General features: G+C 49.7%; 1 protein-coding gene across 1 annotated transcript in view; it reads left to right on the top strand.

Moving 5' to 3' along the window:
* The window catches only part of LOC149361805 (chymotrypsinogen A-like), a 28,916-nt gene continuing 12,827 nt past the window's right edge, over positions 1-16,089 (top strand). Inside the window, exons 1-3 of the mRNA XM_089568159.1 lie at positions 1-64; positions 1,720-2,005; positions 11,862-12,026. Of these exons, the coding sequence (XP_089424285.1) occupies positions 1-64; positions 1,720-2,005; positions 11,862-12,026 (515 nt within the window). The remainder of the gene's footprint in view (positions 65-1,719; positions 2,006-11,861; positions 12,027-16,089) is intronic.

The following is a 16,089-nucleotide window of genomic DNA, read 5'->3' as shown; positions in this document are numbered from 1 at the left end:
ATGCGGGTGCGCACAGACGAGGGCGACAGCCACGACGGCCGCAGGAGGCCGCGCGTCGGCGCCAGTGAGGCGGCCCAGTCTGCTAGCTCGTTGCTCCATACACCACAATTGCCGCGCTGATCTCAAATCGCTGATTCTCGATGTGGCCATTCATTTCTCCCAATAGAATTTTAACGGGACAGTCTCCGAGCTGTATTACGTAGGCGTTGATACATTTTGCTTTATTTTTGTCTTTTTACCTGGAGCAGTCTCCTGTTCGTAAACAGGCCACCACCAACTTCGTTGTCATTTTGCCCGCCGTTGTTCCTGATACCCACACAAGTGCTTTCCCGATTTTATTATTCACTAACTTCCTCCTTAATGTATCAGCAAACTCCCCCCCCCCCCCCCGTTCTTCTTCGCCATCATTCTGTTGTTTTGTAGCACCCCTCCCATACATATTCATCGATAAACGGTGGGTCCTGGAGATCCCTGAGGTGAGTGTCCCACAGAGCATATACGCCTATATCTTTTTCCTTTAACTTCTGCTCTTCCTCTAACCATTTCGCTCATTGATCCTGGTGTTTGGTTTATTTTTGATAGCTATCTTCCTGATCTTCCTAGTGACCATATTGTGGGGCTCGGCCTCCATTTTTACACTTTATTCACTGCTACTTACGCTTGCGCTCAGAATTCCTGTGAACGCCTTAAAGAAGCACGGCCCACCAGGCGCCAGCGGATATCTGCTTCCATCGTTTCACTAAAAGGGATTCCATCTCGTGCTAAACTGACAATGCCTGTTATTCGTCTACCCTGTTTATTTCTGCTACTTCGAAGCGCCTCTCTTGACCTAGCTTCTTTAACTCTCAATTAGCAATTACCACGCCCCTCTCGACCTCTTTATTCAGTCCTAGCACCACCGGTGCAGTGCACAGCACGGTCTGTACCAGTGGTGTTGTCGTCCGCATGCCCCACTCTCTGCGTTTATCTTTCCACAACTTGTACCGCTTCCCCGCTGAACGCATCAGTTTGCCTTGCCGTTCCCATTACCAGGTTATGCCCTGGAACATTCTCGGACAATTGGCTACAAAAAGTCAGCAAAAAATAGCAAAAAAATCTGCCGTTACCGCACAAGTACAAAAATTTTGTCGTGTTTCTGACACGGTCTTGTCGTTTTCTTCCACTGATCCGCGAACTCTCAAACAGTGACCAGGTGTAGTAGTTCTTGTGTAGGGCTTTGATGAAATTCTCAGGGAGCGGTTATCACTGTTTGAAGCAGTATTCAACGAAAGCTGTTTGCACTAGTGAAGTCAAGTATTGGCTATTTATATTTTATCCTTTGGTGAAGCGCGCATTTCTGAACTACGCTACCACTCATGACGTGTTCCGTTCGGCCCACTCAGGCATGCGCGCTGTAGTGACGTCATTTGTAACGCCACTTTACTCTGACCGATCAGCGTGCCATGTTGCGCCAACGCCACATAACCCTGTTAATGAGCCCTTAACAGCTATCGGTTTAAAAAGAAGAACCTAGTGTCTTTAAAAGTTCTCCCCTTTTGCAGAGGGGAGTAGATATCGATAAGGCATGTGCAGCAGGGCAAGGAGGGGGGGGGGGGGGGGGTGACGTTAAAGTGAGCGGGTGTGGCTAAGATATATTAAGGAAAAGACGGTCGCATGCAGCTAGCACAAAAAAAAGGGCTGTTGCAGTGATAACCATGATAATGCTTTTTCCGTCCGCAGGGTCAGCGATAGGCTTTGGTATCCGCGCCAAAACAGCCGCGGTCGCCGTCCTATTGGCGACCGGCGGAACGTCGGCGTGGACCAACCATGAGGGATGCAGCAGGACGCCCATAGCGCCCCTGCTGGAGAAGAGAGAAGACCGCTTTGTGGGCGGTCAGGAGGCGGTGTCGGGAAGCTGGCCGTGGCACGCTGGCCTGCACATGAGCCCCTTCTATGAGAGCATGTATTTCTGCGGCGGCGCGCTGATCTCGGACCGCCACGTGCTCACTGCCACCCACTGCGTCATGTGAGCCACCGGACTTCTATTGTATTTATTTGTTAATTTATGCTGCGATACGAAGTGTTTTAGATTAGAGCAAGATGGGAAATGAAAATAAATAACAGAATACCAAAAACGTTATAAAACATGACAGTACAATTTGAAGCGGAACTAACAATGCCAGCAATGAAATACAGTAGAAATTATTGTGCTGTCTCTCATAAATTGAATAGAAAAGGCTGGTGCAAAGTGGAAAAAATGAAACTTGGCACCAGGGTTCTTCTATACAATGTGCGAAACCTTGCATTGCTATAATGTCAGCAGTTCCAATGATTCCTTTGAAACCTCGGCTACGCAGTGAAACTGACTATGGATGGAATATTATGCAGCTAAGGAGGCAAAAATTCTACCTCAAATGACAAAAACGTCGGAGCTCGAAGAGTTGTAGGATATAAAAACTCCTTGGATTTGGTGAGGGATACTTGTAGTGAGGGCATAGCCAAAATATTGTACGAAATGTACTGCACGCGCCACATTAAGAGCGGATGAAAAAACTATAAAACGTAAAACTCAAATGAGAAGTCCACCAAGATTATTTCCAGGAAATGTTTCCTTTTTAGCTGGATTTTTGTGGCGTTTGGGGGCAAAATTCCTCATCATGGCGCAGGTTTTATCATAGGAGGAATACTTTCGGGGAGTTTCGTGGGATCTTCAATCATCGAACTAGAACTGCCTGTCGAATTGCAGTGTCCACAGGGCCAGCGATAGCCATAAGCTGGCAGGGAGCCTTTTGGCAACCGCGCCATAACAGCCGCGGATGCCAAAAAGGAGATGTTTGGTATTGTCGTGAGGGACAGACCGTCTGTTTCTAGGGCCTAAATAGCTGCCGTCATTTGTGACTGTGATGGCTCTGAGCCATAGTGGCGCGCTAGAAAATGAAGAAGCTTTAGTCACAACTAGGCCTAGTAACAAGGTAGCCTGCTGTTCAGTACCTGTCTCGAGTTACGAAGGGTGGCAAGAATAAAGGCAAAGATTTTTGTAAGAAAAATGCGTCACCGTTTTGGACCAGATTTTAAAGAAAAACATAAAACAAAACAAAGCAAAACAAAGCTGGATGACTTGGAAAACCGATCGAGGCGGAGTAACCTTTTAGTATACGGCATTACAGAAGATCCCGGTAAAAACAGTGAGTCCTTAGAACCGATTTTTAATGAAGATATTGCTAAGGATATCCTTAAAATTCAACCTGTCGCCATTGAACGCATACATAGATTGGGAAAGCCTTCAGCTGAAAAAAACTAGGCCTGTAATACTAAAACTTCTTGACTATCGTGAAAAGACGCTTAGGCTAAAAAACTATAGTAAACTCAAAGGTAGTGAATATGCGATCAGTGAAGGTTTCTCAGCCCGAGTACGCGACGTAACGAAAAAGTTGAAGTTGTGGACTATATAGTGCGAAAACAATGAAAGGTTCCGGGGCAAAGGTTGCACTAGTGTTCGATAAAATACGCATAAACGGTGAAATGTTCCAATGGGATGAAGAAAACAGCTGTCGAGTACCCGTAAAGACACAGACAAACGCGACAACTAACTCTTGTCCCGAGACAAACGCGAGTACAAGCCAAAAAAACGAACATGGCAAAGCACCAAACCTACGCCCCGTCATCCCACAAAACGAAACAGACAACTTTTGCAAATGTAAATGCGCTAAGTATTCTTAATAAAGTTGAGTTACTAGAATCTCTTCTTATCGGCCTCGAACCTGACTTCATTGCGATCACAGTAACTTGTCTTACTGGCGATATCAATGACAAAGAAATTGCCCCGCCAAACTATGCTATCGTGCGCAAAGACAGGTTAACACGTGGAGGAGGTGTGGCTATGCTAATAAGCAAAAAAATTCCCTTCGCAATCTCTTTTAAAAGCTCTTTTCAATGAGGGCCAAAGTTCGAGCATACCCGAGATGACCGGCGGTGGGCTCATCATGACATGCCTGCAAGACTTCGTCGCGGTGAGTCTCTGGCACTACGAGGAGATAATCCCTTCCCGTTGGAGAAAAGTTGATCTTGTACATCACGTTGTTTAGGAGACAAAATGAGGAGTGCGTTCAGGCGAAGGAACGGGGTACTTCCGTAGTACGCGCTTTCAGGAAGTCGAGAAGCGGTGCGAGCCCCGGGTCCCCACATTGGTGCTGCGAAACAGTGACTGCGTCGACAGTTGCGATGAGAGAGAAGTCCGGCTCTTCGTCTTCGTTCGCCGACTGGATAGGCGAATGAGACAAGCAGTCGGCGTCGTTGTGCTGGCGCCCGGACTTATACACGATGGTCATGTCACACTCCTGTAAACGTAAACTCCAACGTGCAAGGCGTCCTGAGGGATCGCGCAAGTTCGTAAACCAGCAAAGAGAATCATGGTCGCTCATGACCTGGAAGCGGAGGCCATAAAGATACGGGCGAAATTTCATCACTGCCCAGACAACAGCGAGGCATTCTTTCTCGGTGGTGGAATAATTGGATTCAGCACGGGACAAAGTCCGGCTAGCATACGCGATGACTCGCTCAGCGCCGTCCTGCCACTGTACGAGCACAGCGCCGAGGCCTACATTGCTTGCATCCGTGTGAACCAGGGTCTCGGTATGGGCATCGAAGTGGGCAAGCACAGGCGTTGTTTGCAAGCGGTGCCGTAATTCATCGAATGCCTTTTGCTGTTCGTCTGTCCAGGCGAAGGTGACATCATCTCGGGTGAGACGCGTCAACGGGGCAGCGATTCGTGAAAAGTTTGCAATGAATCGGCGGTAATAGGCGCAGAGTCCCAAGAAACGCCGGACTGTCTTCTTGTCGGAGGGAGTAGGGAAGTTGGCGACGGCTGCAGTTTTGGCGCGACGGCTGACGACGTGGCCCGGGAACAGGAGCTCTTCATAACCAAAGTGGCATTTTTCAGGTTTTAACGTGAGGCCGGCAGATCAGATAGCCCGTAGCACGGTGGAAAGACGTTGGAGGTGTTCCTCAAACGTTGGGGAAAAACAATAACGTCGTCCAGATATACTAAGCAAGTTTGCCATTTAAGGCCGGATAAGACTGCGTCCATCATCCGCTGGAATGTCGCTGGAGCGGAGCACAATCCAAAAGGCAGGACCTTGAACTCGTAAAGTCCATCCGGCGTGACAAACGCTGTCTTCTCACGATCCCGTTCGCCTACTTCGATTTGCCAATAACCGCTTTTGAGATCGAGCGAGGAGAAGTAGCGCGCATGGCGCAGCCGGTCTAAGGAGTCATCAATGCGTGGTAGCGGGTAGACGTCTTTTTTTGTGACCTGATTAAGTTTGCGGTAGTCAACACAGAATCTCAGACTGCCACCTCTCTTCTTAACCGAGACGACAGGTGAAGCCCAGGGACTCCTCGATGGCTGTATGACACCGTCATTCAGCATTTCGTCTACCTGCTGAGCGATGACTTCGCGTTCCCGCGGTGACACTCGGTATGGGTTCTGTCGGACTGGTCGGATACGTTCGTCGGTTATTATGCGGTGCTTGGTGAGGGGCGTCTGCTTGACCGCGGAGGCAGACCAGAAACAGTCTTGAAACTGACAGAGCAGCCCGACCAGTCGATCCCTCTCGGTTGGTGATAGAGCGGGGTTCACATCGAGGGCGAATTGGGCCGTTTGGCTGGCGGATGTCCCGGTCTGGAGTGCGACGCAGTCAGAAGTTTCGGCGATATCGTCCAAGTAGGCGACCGTGGTCCCTTTAGCGATGCGTTGTCGTTCATTGCCGAAGTTTGTAAGAAGTACATACGCGAGGCCGTTGGTCAGATGGACGATACCGCGGGCAACACAGACGCCGTGACGGAGCAGCAGGTTAGTGTTCGTGTTCGGCCACCCCTGCAGCACTGGACTGGTCATCGCACCTGACGGTAACGAGGGTACATGAGCGCGGCGGCATGGTTACATCCGCGTCAAGGATGCGCAAAGGTGCGTGGCGTCGGTCGGCGTCTGAGGAAGTCGGTGCAGGCGGTGAAAACGTGACCAAACGGCGAGGAACGTTAATGACGGTACCATGCTGTCGTAAAAAGTCAAGGCCGAGTATGAGATCCTTGCAACAGTTAGGCAGAATGACGAAAACGGCAACAAACACGGAGTCGGCAATGGTGACTCGTGCAGTGCAACCCCCTAAAGGTGTCATAAGGAGGCCACCAGCAGTACGAATTTGGGGTCCAGGCCATTCAGTCCTAACTTTTGCGAGCCGATCCGCGAAATTCTTGCTGATTATTGAGAAGTCTGCTCCTGTATCTACTAAAGCAGTCACTGGGTGCCCGTCAACAAGCACGGGAAGGTCGGCGCTAGCTGTGTCATCGGTATGAGGGAAGCTCGGAGTCACGGAATCACGCTGCACCGTCACGGGGGGTCATCGGGACGTCGGTTTCGTTTGTCAGCAACCTGCCCCCCTGAGGTCGCCGCCTTCAGTTTTCCCGGCGTGGGCTTGGCGACCGCCCCCTCAGCGTATCGCTGAAAGTACGACGGCTAGGTGACGAGTAGCGGACCGGAGAAGGTGACCGTTGGCGGCCGTTCGATAAAGTCTGCCGGGCGGCAAGGTATTCCTCGATTTCCCGAGGTCGCTCACCGAACCGTCGGCGCGGGGCGTGACGTGAAAATCCCTGAAGCCCGAGTTCGCGGTAGGGGCAGCGCATATACAGGTGGCCGGCTTCCCCGCAGTGGAAGCAGAGCGGCCGCTGACGAGGAGTGCGCCAGATGTCTGCCTTCCGGACGGGTGGTTGCATGGCTGGTCCCGGCTGCGGTGGCCGCTGGTAGGAGGGTGGCGGCAGAACGGACGGCTGCTGCGAGTCGAACGGGACAGGCTGCGAGGGAGGCACCGCGGGCTGACGGACAGCTGCTGCATAACTCAGAGGGCGTGGCTCGGGGAGCAACTCAGGCGATGCAAACGCTTGCCGGATCTCCTCGCGCACGACTTCAGTGAGGGCAGCGGCTGGCGGATCAGGCGAGATGATGTGGAGTTTCCGGAGCTCCTCGCGAACTACTTCTTGGATCAACTCTCGCAAAGAGGAATGTTCACTGGTGCTGCACGAAGCGGCCACCGTGCTGAAGGGCTGAACGTACGCAGACTCGTTACGTCGAGAATGTTACTACAGGGCTCGCTCAATGAGGGTTGCTTCGCTGATGAAGTAGGCAACGGTCTGGGGGGGATTCCGGACCAAACCAGCGAAAGGATGTTCTTTTACCCCCTGCATCAGGTGGCGCAACTTCGCGGTTTCGGTCATGTCAGGATCAGCCCGCCGACAAAGACGGGTCACGTCCTCGGCAAACATGGCGACGCTCTCGTTGGGCTTTTGGATACGGGCTTCCAGGAGGCGGCGCGGTCGATCGCGGTGGTCGGGGCTGGCAAACGTATCGCGCAGCTGCGGGCGGAAGGCATCCCAGCTTTGAAGACCGGTCTCCCGGTTCTCGTGCCAGGTTTTTGCCCCGTCTTCCAGCGCGAAGTATACGAAGTCTGTTAGAAAAGTATCCGACCTTTGGCCGAATAAAAAAAAACTGGCATAACTGGAGCGTTAGAAACCTAATAACCTTCAAAGTAGTCTCTTTGGGACTCCACATACATCTCCCAGCGGTGCTGCCATTGCTGGAAGTATTCCGAAAAGGCCCTTTTCGGAATTGAATTTAGCTCTGCTGTCGTTGCAGCCATAATGTCCTTTCTTTTCTGAAATCGAGCTCCTTTCAATGACCTATTGATTTTAGGAAACAGCCAGAAGTCGTAGTGGGACATATCAGGAGAGTAAGGAGCCTGTTGAACTACAGGAGTCCGGTTTTTCTCCAGAAAAGTCTGAATCAAATGCGATGAATGTGCAGGAGCAATGCCGCGAGGGATGCGCCAATTTCTTGTTGACCTCAATTCCGGTCTCTTGCGTCGCACAGCACCACGTAGGCGATGGAGGACATCCCTGTTGTACTCTTTAGTCATTCTTTGACCCTGTGGTATGCGTACTCGCGGTGTGCAACACAGAGGGAGTCAAAAAAGCAGTCAGCATCACTTTGACATTGCTGCGCACTTGGCGGGCCTTCTTTGGTCTTGGTGACGTGGCATGCGTCCTCTGTGACGACTGGGATTTGGTTTCCGGGTCGTACCCGTACACCCAAGACTCATCACTAGTGATTACGGCGTCGGTGAAGTAAGGGTAACTGTTTGTGGAATCCAGCATCTCCTGTGAGACTTCAACACGAAGCTGCTTTTTCTCCACCGTCAGCAGCTTCGGCACGAATTTCGCCGCAACTCTCTCCATGGCCAAATCTTCGGTGATAATGGAATGTGCAGAAATATTGCTGACGTCCACCTCTTCCGCAATTTCTCGGATAGTCACACAACAGTCCCGCATCACCACAGCGTTCACTTCGGCCATTACCTGGTCATTTCGGCATGTTGATGGCCGACCGGAGCATGGCTCTCTCTCCGCGGATGTGCGGCCGTCTTTAAACCAGTTGCACCACTGCTTAATCTGTGTGCTGCTCATAGCATCATCACCGAAAGCCGTCTGAACATTTCGAATGGTTTTCACTTGGCTATCGCCAAGTTTCTGGAAAAATTTGAGGTAGTAGCGCTGCTCCTCTCGCTCCGCCATTTTCCTTGCAACAAAAAACCGACGAGGGCACTGCGCACTGCCTCACTCAAACGCTGCTTCCCAGCGACTGACGGTATCGGCAGGCGGGACAAAATTCGTGCATGCGCACGAGGGTTCAAGGTCGGCTTCTGTAAGCGCGCTTGTTTCATATCCATCAGGTGTTCGCAAAAAAAATAAAGTCGGATACTTTTCTAACAGACCTCGTACGTTGCGCAGCTTCATGGCAGTACTCCACTGATTAAAGTTGGCCACCCGTTCAAACTGCTCTAGCCAGTCGTCGACGTCTTCAGCAGGAGCGCCATGGAAACTGGTCGGCACACGGGGCTGCTGAAGGGTTAGATGAGGGGAACTCGCCTGCGCCATGGGATGAAGCTCAACGGGGCGGCGGGCGGGAAGGAGACCGAACTCGGGGGAGAGGCCGTGAATGCGGCGGCTGCTGCGATGCACGGGCGTAGACACCAGCGGGTGTTGGTCGGGACTCGATGAACCGCTGCGAGAAGAGGTCCGGGACATGGGATCTTGAATGCACCTCCACCAGTGTTACGTAGCCGTTGGAGCTCGTAACCGAAAGGCTTTAATCGGGGGTTGACCTGGACGGCACCGGAGAACAAGCCAAGAGCACCCAGAGGAGGCCGGAACCGATCTACTTATTCATTCACTCGCCGGTGCACGCGACTTGCGAAGAGCAGCCGCCTAGTGGCTGCTTGTGGAAACGTGGCAATATAGCGTTAATTGATTACGAGAGAGCAATTGACTCAGTGGAAACCTCACCAGTCATGCAGGAATTGCGGAATCAGGGTGTAGAAGAGTGTGATGCGAAAGTAACAGGGAGATATTTATATCGACTGCACAGCTACCATAGACCTTCATAAAGTCAGCAATGAAATTTCAATAAGGCAGTGTGTAAAGCAGGGAGACACGATCTCGAAAGTGCTATTCGCCTTCTGTTTACCGGAGGGGTTCCGGGGCCTGAAATGGGAACAGTTATGGATAAGAGTTGCGATTCGCTTGCGATTCGCTGATGTCATTGCTTTGTTAAGTCACTCAGGAGATGAACTGCAAAGCATGATGGATGAGTTGGACAGGCACAGCAGAACGGTGGGGCTAAAGATTAACATGCAGAAAACCTAAGTAATGTTCAACAGTCTAGCAAGGAATGAACAGTTCGCAATCGATAGCGGGGAACTGGAAGTAGTAAGAGAATATGTCTACTTAGGGCAGGTAGTGACAGCTGATCCGGATCATGAAAGGAAGATAGCTAGAAGAATGAGAATGCGGTGGAGCGCACATGGCAAGCTCTCTCAGATCATGAATAGCAGTTTGCCAATCTCCCTGAAGAGATACTGTGTGCAAAAGCTATACCTTACCAATACTCACCTATGGGTCAGAAACACGGAGGCTAACGAAAAGGGTTCAGCTTAAGGACAACGCAGCGAGCTATGGAAATAACAATGATCGATATAACGTTAAGAGACCGGAAGCGGGCAGATGGGGTGAGGGTACAAACGCGGGCTAATGGCACCCTAGTCAGGAATGGGCTTGGGCAGGGCGTGTAATACAAGGCAAGATAACCGCTTGTCCTTAAGGGCAACGGAGTGGATTCTAAGAGAAGGCAAGCGTAGGCAGAACGTTAGGTTGGAGGATGAGATTATGAAGTTTGCGAGGATACGGTGGCCCCCGCTGGCAAAGGACAGGGTTAATTGTAGAGGCATGGAACTGACCTTTGCCCTGCAGTGGGCGTAGTCAGGCTGATGATGATGATGCAGCTGCATGACTATCTCCACACAGGTAACCTTCCCCTTTTTACTTAAGTGATCTCACTGCGCTCAGAAAAAACAACCATAATCGGCTGGGTTCCTCAAAGTGATTACTCCTTCATATTGTCGTTCGGTATACTGTACACGCTTGTATACTGTGTTACTCGTGCCTTAGTCACAAATCACCGCACATACCGCGGCTGAAAATGTCTTGTACGACGTTTACAAGACTTCGAGCTCTATTTTTACCACGGCGCTTGAAATAACGGATGGAAGCCCACGCACACACTTCAAGCCAACAGAACACAAACACAAATCTATTTGTTAAATGTTATATGTAGTGAATTGCACGTAATATCTGGCCATACAGCGTACAATGAAAGCATATAAAGAGTCAGAAAATTGTATTAACCTTATCAAGGAACATTAAGATATTGCCTTCAAGCGGTATTCCACATCCTAGTATAAATTGCTCAGTTGGCACTCATAACATACACCCTACTAAAACATAACACACTGCTAAAACCTGCTGTCCGCAGCTCTTCTCTCCCCGCTTTGGAATCTGGATGACCGAGCGCTGCCTCGAGACCTGCGGGTATATTCCTTCTTCAGAGGCAACGAATCCAGCGTCTTCTTCATGTAGACCATAGTGTCCATGGTATCGGCAGCGGACAAAGGGCTTCCCAATGTTGGCTGCTCGGACGTGTGCCGGAAAGTGAGCTGAGCAAGCAGCATCATGAAGAGTGCGGTTCCAGCTAGGGCGAAGAGGACGTCGTGACGCCCAATGTCTCGCTGCACAGATAACACGATGGCACACACCCCTCCCACTCGGCCGAAGCCGAATAGCCAGCATATTGTCCCGCAACGCACACGCGTAGGGACCATTTCCAAGACATTCGTGAAAATGAGGACTTTGACCACGTATGTCAGCGGCTTGGCTAAAAGGAACGATAGCGTAGTTAGGGAAGCATACCCTAATGAGAAGCTCAGGCTTATCACGCACGCCGTGCCACCGACCGCTGCTACTGTTGCGGCCAGCAAGCGTTGCGGTGAAATTTTTCTGAACATGACGTATAAGAGGATGAAGCTTGCTAGGTTGGCTCCGCTTGAGGTCCACTGGAACCAGGCAGTTGTTCCAGACGCTACGTGGGCCTGGACGGCCAGCATGGAGTATTGTGTGAAAGTAGCGGAGAACGCTAAGCCGAGCATCACAAGCGCGCGGCGCTGCACTGCCTTTGCTTCAAGTAAGTCCCCTGTTGTTATAGTGATGCGCCTTTTCGTCCTGAGAACCTCTGTCTTGAGCCTTTCCAACATGCAGGCAGTGGTGGAAACGGGAAAATGGTTCTCCTTTGCCGCGACGATCATCAAAACTTCGGCTCTGTTCATGTCGTTCACGGCAATGCACCAACGTGCTGACTCATGCACTGCGGAGAGCGCGTACAACGTCAGGACGGTCGGCGACAGGATGAAGATCTGCATAACAATCCAGTTGATCTGTCGCAGTAGCCGTGCCACGGCAAGCCACACCTCGACCATCAGCATGCCTGCGGTCATGGCAGCGCACAGGTGCCTGTTCCTGTTCTCGTGCGTCGACGCCTCAAAGAGCAGTGTGCAGGAGAGCACCGCGACCGTCGCCGTGCAGCCAGAGTTCAGGAACCTAGAGAGCACGTAGGCCTGGTATGACGCTGCGCAACATCCGGCCAGTGTAGCCATCTGCAGTACCGCCACAGCTGAGAGAAGTACAGGCATCCGTCCGACCCGATCCGCCACGAGCCCGACTGCGCTCATGACGATCAGTGAGCCGGCGATGTAGAAGGCCTCCGCCAGAGCTCGCAGCCGCTCTCTGTGGCAGACCAAGTCCCAGTAGCTTACGACAGTCCTGCTACTCTGCTCCGGGTCGTAGTCCCACTTGTCGCAGCTCACAGTCCGCGTGTCATTTGGGTCTCCCGGGTGTTTGTAGACGCTGCACCGACTCAAGCGACCGTCGGCTTCTAGAGGGATCGCTGCGTTCTTCCAGGAGTCAGCAGACATCACTTGGTCCTGCGGCTGCTTGCACCAGTGGTCAACATCGCCTGAGATGAGAGGGAAGACGAGGGTGTGGCACTGCAGTGCACATACGGAGAAGATGGCAAGAATGAGGAAAGAGCGCTGAAAATAACCGTAGCCGAAGACATCGCCACAGTCATAGCAGTCACTCGTCACTAAGTCTACCCGGCTCAGCCTCCACCTAGACAAGAGCAGCATACTTGAGGCTAGAAAAAAGGTAGTTGCCTCTTCCCTAAGCTCAACTGCGGCGTTCGTCTTCTTCTTCTTCACAGTAAGCATGGCACATACCCACGCGGGGGGATTGGCCAAGGTACGGTGGTGAATGCCAACGAGGTATATGTGCGGAAAAAAAAAAACTAAGTAGAATAGTAGAAAGTCTGAAATTAGAAAATATATTAACTGGTGAAAATTTTAAAATAAATTAAACAAATTAGATCTACCATGAATAAAATAAAATACGCTTTGTCTTCTCGTGGTCTTGAGATGGGCGCTTAGCTACAATGGTGAATGGGCCGGAAACCTCGAAGTAATTTGAAACTCAGATTCAGATTCTGATAAATTCAACTGCAGCCTCGCAACGAAAGGAACCGGAAGTCCTTGGTACGGTAATTATCTTGCGTTTTTTTTTGCAACAATGTAAATTCTGATACCGTTCTTTGTCGCTATCGTGTTGTATTGTGGGTTTTAGCTAACTTCCAATTCAGTTGATTTTCTTTTTCCTTCCCTTTGAAGATATATAATTTGTAATTGGCTGTTAGGTGGCACGCGACTAATGGTTATCAATATCGATATAGCTGTCAAATAAAGGTGGTTCATCGTTCCACTCGACTAGTGAGCTTCGTTCCCATTCCTCGGGCTGCGTGCCCCGGGCTCCAACTCTACATTGGCGACGATGGAGGTACATCGTTAGGTTTACGTTCATGGCCCTACCTTCGCATTTCCCCCAGTTTTCTAAGTAGGTAGCACGGCGCTTCTCGTTAGCCAATCATTTTAATCAAGACCTACTGCAATACACACCTGCAGAGATGGCGAGTTCCTATAGGAGCACCGTTCGCCATCTTCCGTTACCTTCTTGGCCGTTGAGTGCGTCCGGTTGCCCTATTCATCTTCTGAGATCATTACCACCTGCTTTTTCGTGCGTGCAACTTAAGCGTATTTTCTTTGTCTTTCTCTTCCCTCTCAATATCATCAATTAAAAATAGCTATAATTACATTTTGCGCTTCTCTTTTGTGCCTTCCTTTTCTTCGGCACTACCGCGCCTAGCACAGAAAAACGGATCGCGATGATTAAACAGACAAATTATAAAAATGTCGTCTTTAAAGTAATTATACTGGAGGAAATCTTGGCGAAAGAGGAAAACACGTAAAGAACTCGCATGTGATTGCCGAAGCTGTGGCAACGGCGTTTGACAGGAAGAAGGTGATCAAAGACGCCAAAATGACATTATTTTAATCGAGACCCACTCAAATACGACCTGCACAGAGGACATTGCTCCAGCGCTCACCAGGGGTAGTGTTTCTATCCTAGCGGTGAAAGGAATGAGCTAGGGCATGGGAGCTAGAGCAATGCCATCTGCGCATATCTGTACTTGTACATTGCTCTGCACATTTCTCCAACGCTTGATCTGTACACTGCTCCATCGTTCACAGGGGGTAGTGTTTCTATCCTAGCGGCGAAAGGAAGGAACTATGGCCTGGCAGCTGGAGCAATGCCATCTTTGCAGACCTGTACTTCACTTAGTCTTGATTCAAGTAAAGTGATTTAGGCTTCCGTAATCGCCTTATTACTTCAACCGCATGCCAGCATATCTGCAGTGACATGTGAATTCTTCACGTCCTTTCCTCGTTGCCCGATGCGAACGCCGCGCACAAGGAAGAAGCTGCAGAACAATTACATTTATAGGACGTACTGCGCCTATCTGTTCTATTTTGTGCACAGAGATCGTCAACTGGTCTCGACAATGTCACAGCTCTCACCCTATCTATCATAGGTGCAACTTTACAATGGTTCCAACTAGGGGTGTGCGAATATTCGAAATTTTCGAATATGTTTCGAATATTATATTTTTAGTATTCTTATTCGATTCGAAATCCAAGTATTCGTGTTCTTTCGAATATTCGATCCGACGCGAATATTCGTATCTAGCCGAATATTCATTGTGAGCACCGGCGTTCATTTCGGTCCGCAAGCCCTATCGACAGAGACATAGCAACATGGCGGCGCAAAGAGCAATGCGCATGGATGAAGGAAAATTTTTCCTTGGAATTTTTTCTTTGAGGAAAGCAAATTTTTCTTTGCAAAAAAGCTCACCAGCGCAGTCAGCTACGGCATGGCCCTTGGAGGAAGGAAAAGTTTTCCTTCCTCCAAGGGCCATGCCGTAGCTGACTGCGCTGGTGAGCTTTATTTGTGGCTATACCTGCGGAGCTGGCATAGTCAGAGCTGTGCACGAACTACCTCGCGATACGTGCCAGGTCAGTGCCAAGTGAGAGGGCATTTTCTGTGGCTGGAGGAGTCGTTTCAGCTAGAAGGGAACGACTTCTTCCTGACCATGTGAAACAGCTGGTTTTCCTTCACGACAACCTTTTATGTTCATCCCAGCAACGCGCTTTTGTGCTGATGGCAAGCTAGCCTTGATCAATGCTTTGTACTAGCCATCCTCTCTGATACTTCCACTCTTCTAAGAATAATGTTCGAGACTTTGATACTTTTTGTGCAGCCACAAACACCTTTTGTGTTCATTTAATAATCGATAGTTGAACTGTGATGTTCTTGGGTGCTCAAATAAAGGTTTTGTAGTTGTTAAATGCGTCTGTCCTTGATTATTCGATATTCGATTCGATATTCGGAATCAAGTATTCGTATTCGATTCGTATTCGAAAAATTTGATATTCGCACACCCCTAGTTCCAACCAAAGTTAGCCAACCAAATACTTCCGACGTCGCAACAAGACTGCATCGGTACTTTCATCAAGGCAGATTGTGGTACAATCAACGTTGTAAAGAGACAGGGCGTGCAAGCGAATGCTTCCAATACCGAGTATAAGAGTGAAAGGAATAAAGGTGCTCGTTAGAACATACATGACGGAAGCCAAGAGCCACCGAAACCAAGGAGCATAGGGGATGTCCCTTTTTTAAATTTGTAGCTTGTCCTCAGTGGTAGATTAATAGAAGCAAAAGAAAAAATTGGCGACGATTACTTTACTTCCTAATGCGAAATTTGAGCGCAGCTCATCAGCTGTTCCAGCTTTTTGATAGATTGAGGCAAAGAACTCGAGCAAGGCATGTATGTACAATTGCACACGACTTGTTGTTTTTCACACATGTTACATGTGACGTATATTTCTCAGACGTATACCACACAGCTTGGGACTTCTTATGGCTTCGTGGAGAAAGTGAAAAGCTACGCAGTAAAGTTGAATGCATGAAAAAAGTACTAAAAGTAGCTAAGTAAAAAAATATAGTCTGTAAGAGTAGAGGAGAGGACAGAGGAAAAAATTGCCGGCGATTGCGTTACTTTCTAATGCGAAATTTGAGGGCAGCTCATCAACTGGTTCAGCTTTTCGATAGATTGAAGCAAAAAATTCGATCAAGACATGTATTTACAATTACAGACAACTTTTTATTTTTCACACATATTCCTTTTTCAAGAAACACTCCACTAACAGTTCTTGATAGTCACGAGGG

Source organism: Amblyomma mixtum, chromosome 2 (genome assembly GCF_055824585.1).
Source record: "Amblyomma mixtum isolate Tamu chromosome 2, ASM5582458v1, whole genome shotgun sequence".
Classification (NCBI taxonomy): domain Eukaryota; kingdom Metazoa; phylum Arthropoda; class Arachnida; order Ixodida; family Ixodidae; genus Amblyomma; species Amblyomma mixtum.
This window is presented reverse-complemented; position numbering and strand designations above follow the sequence as displayed.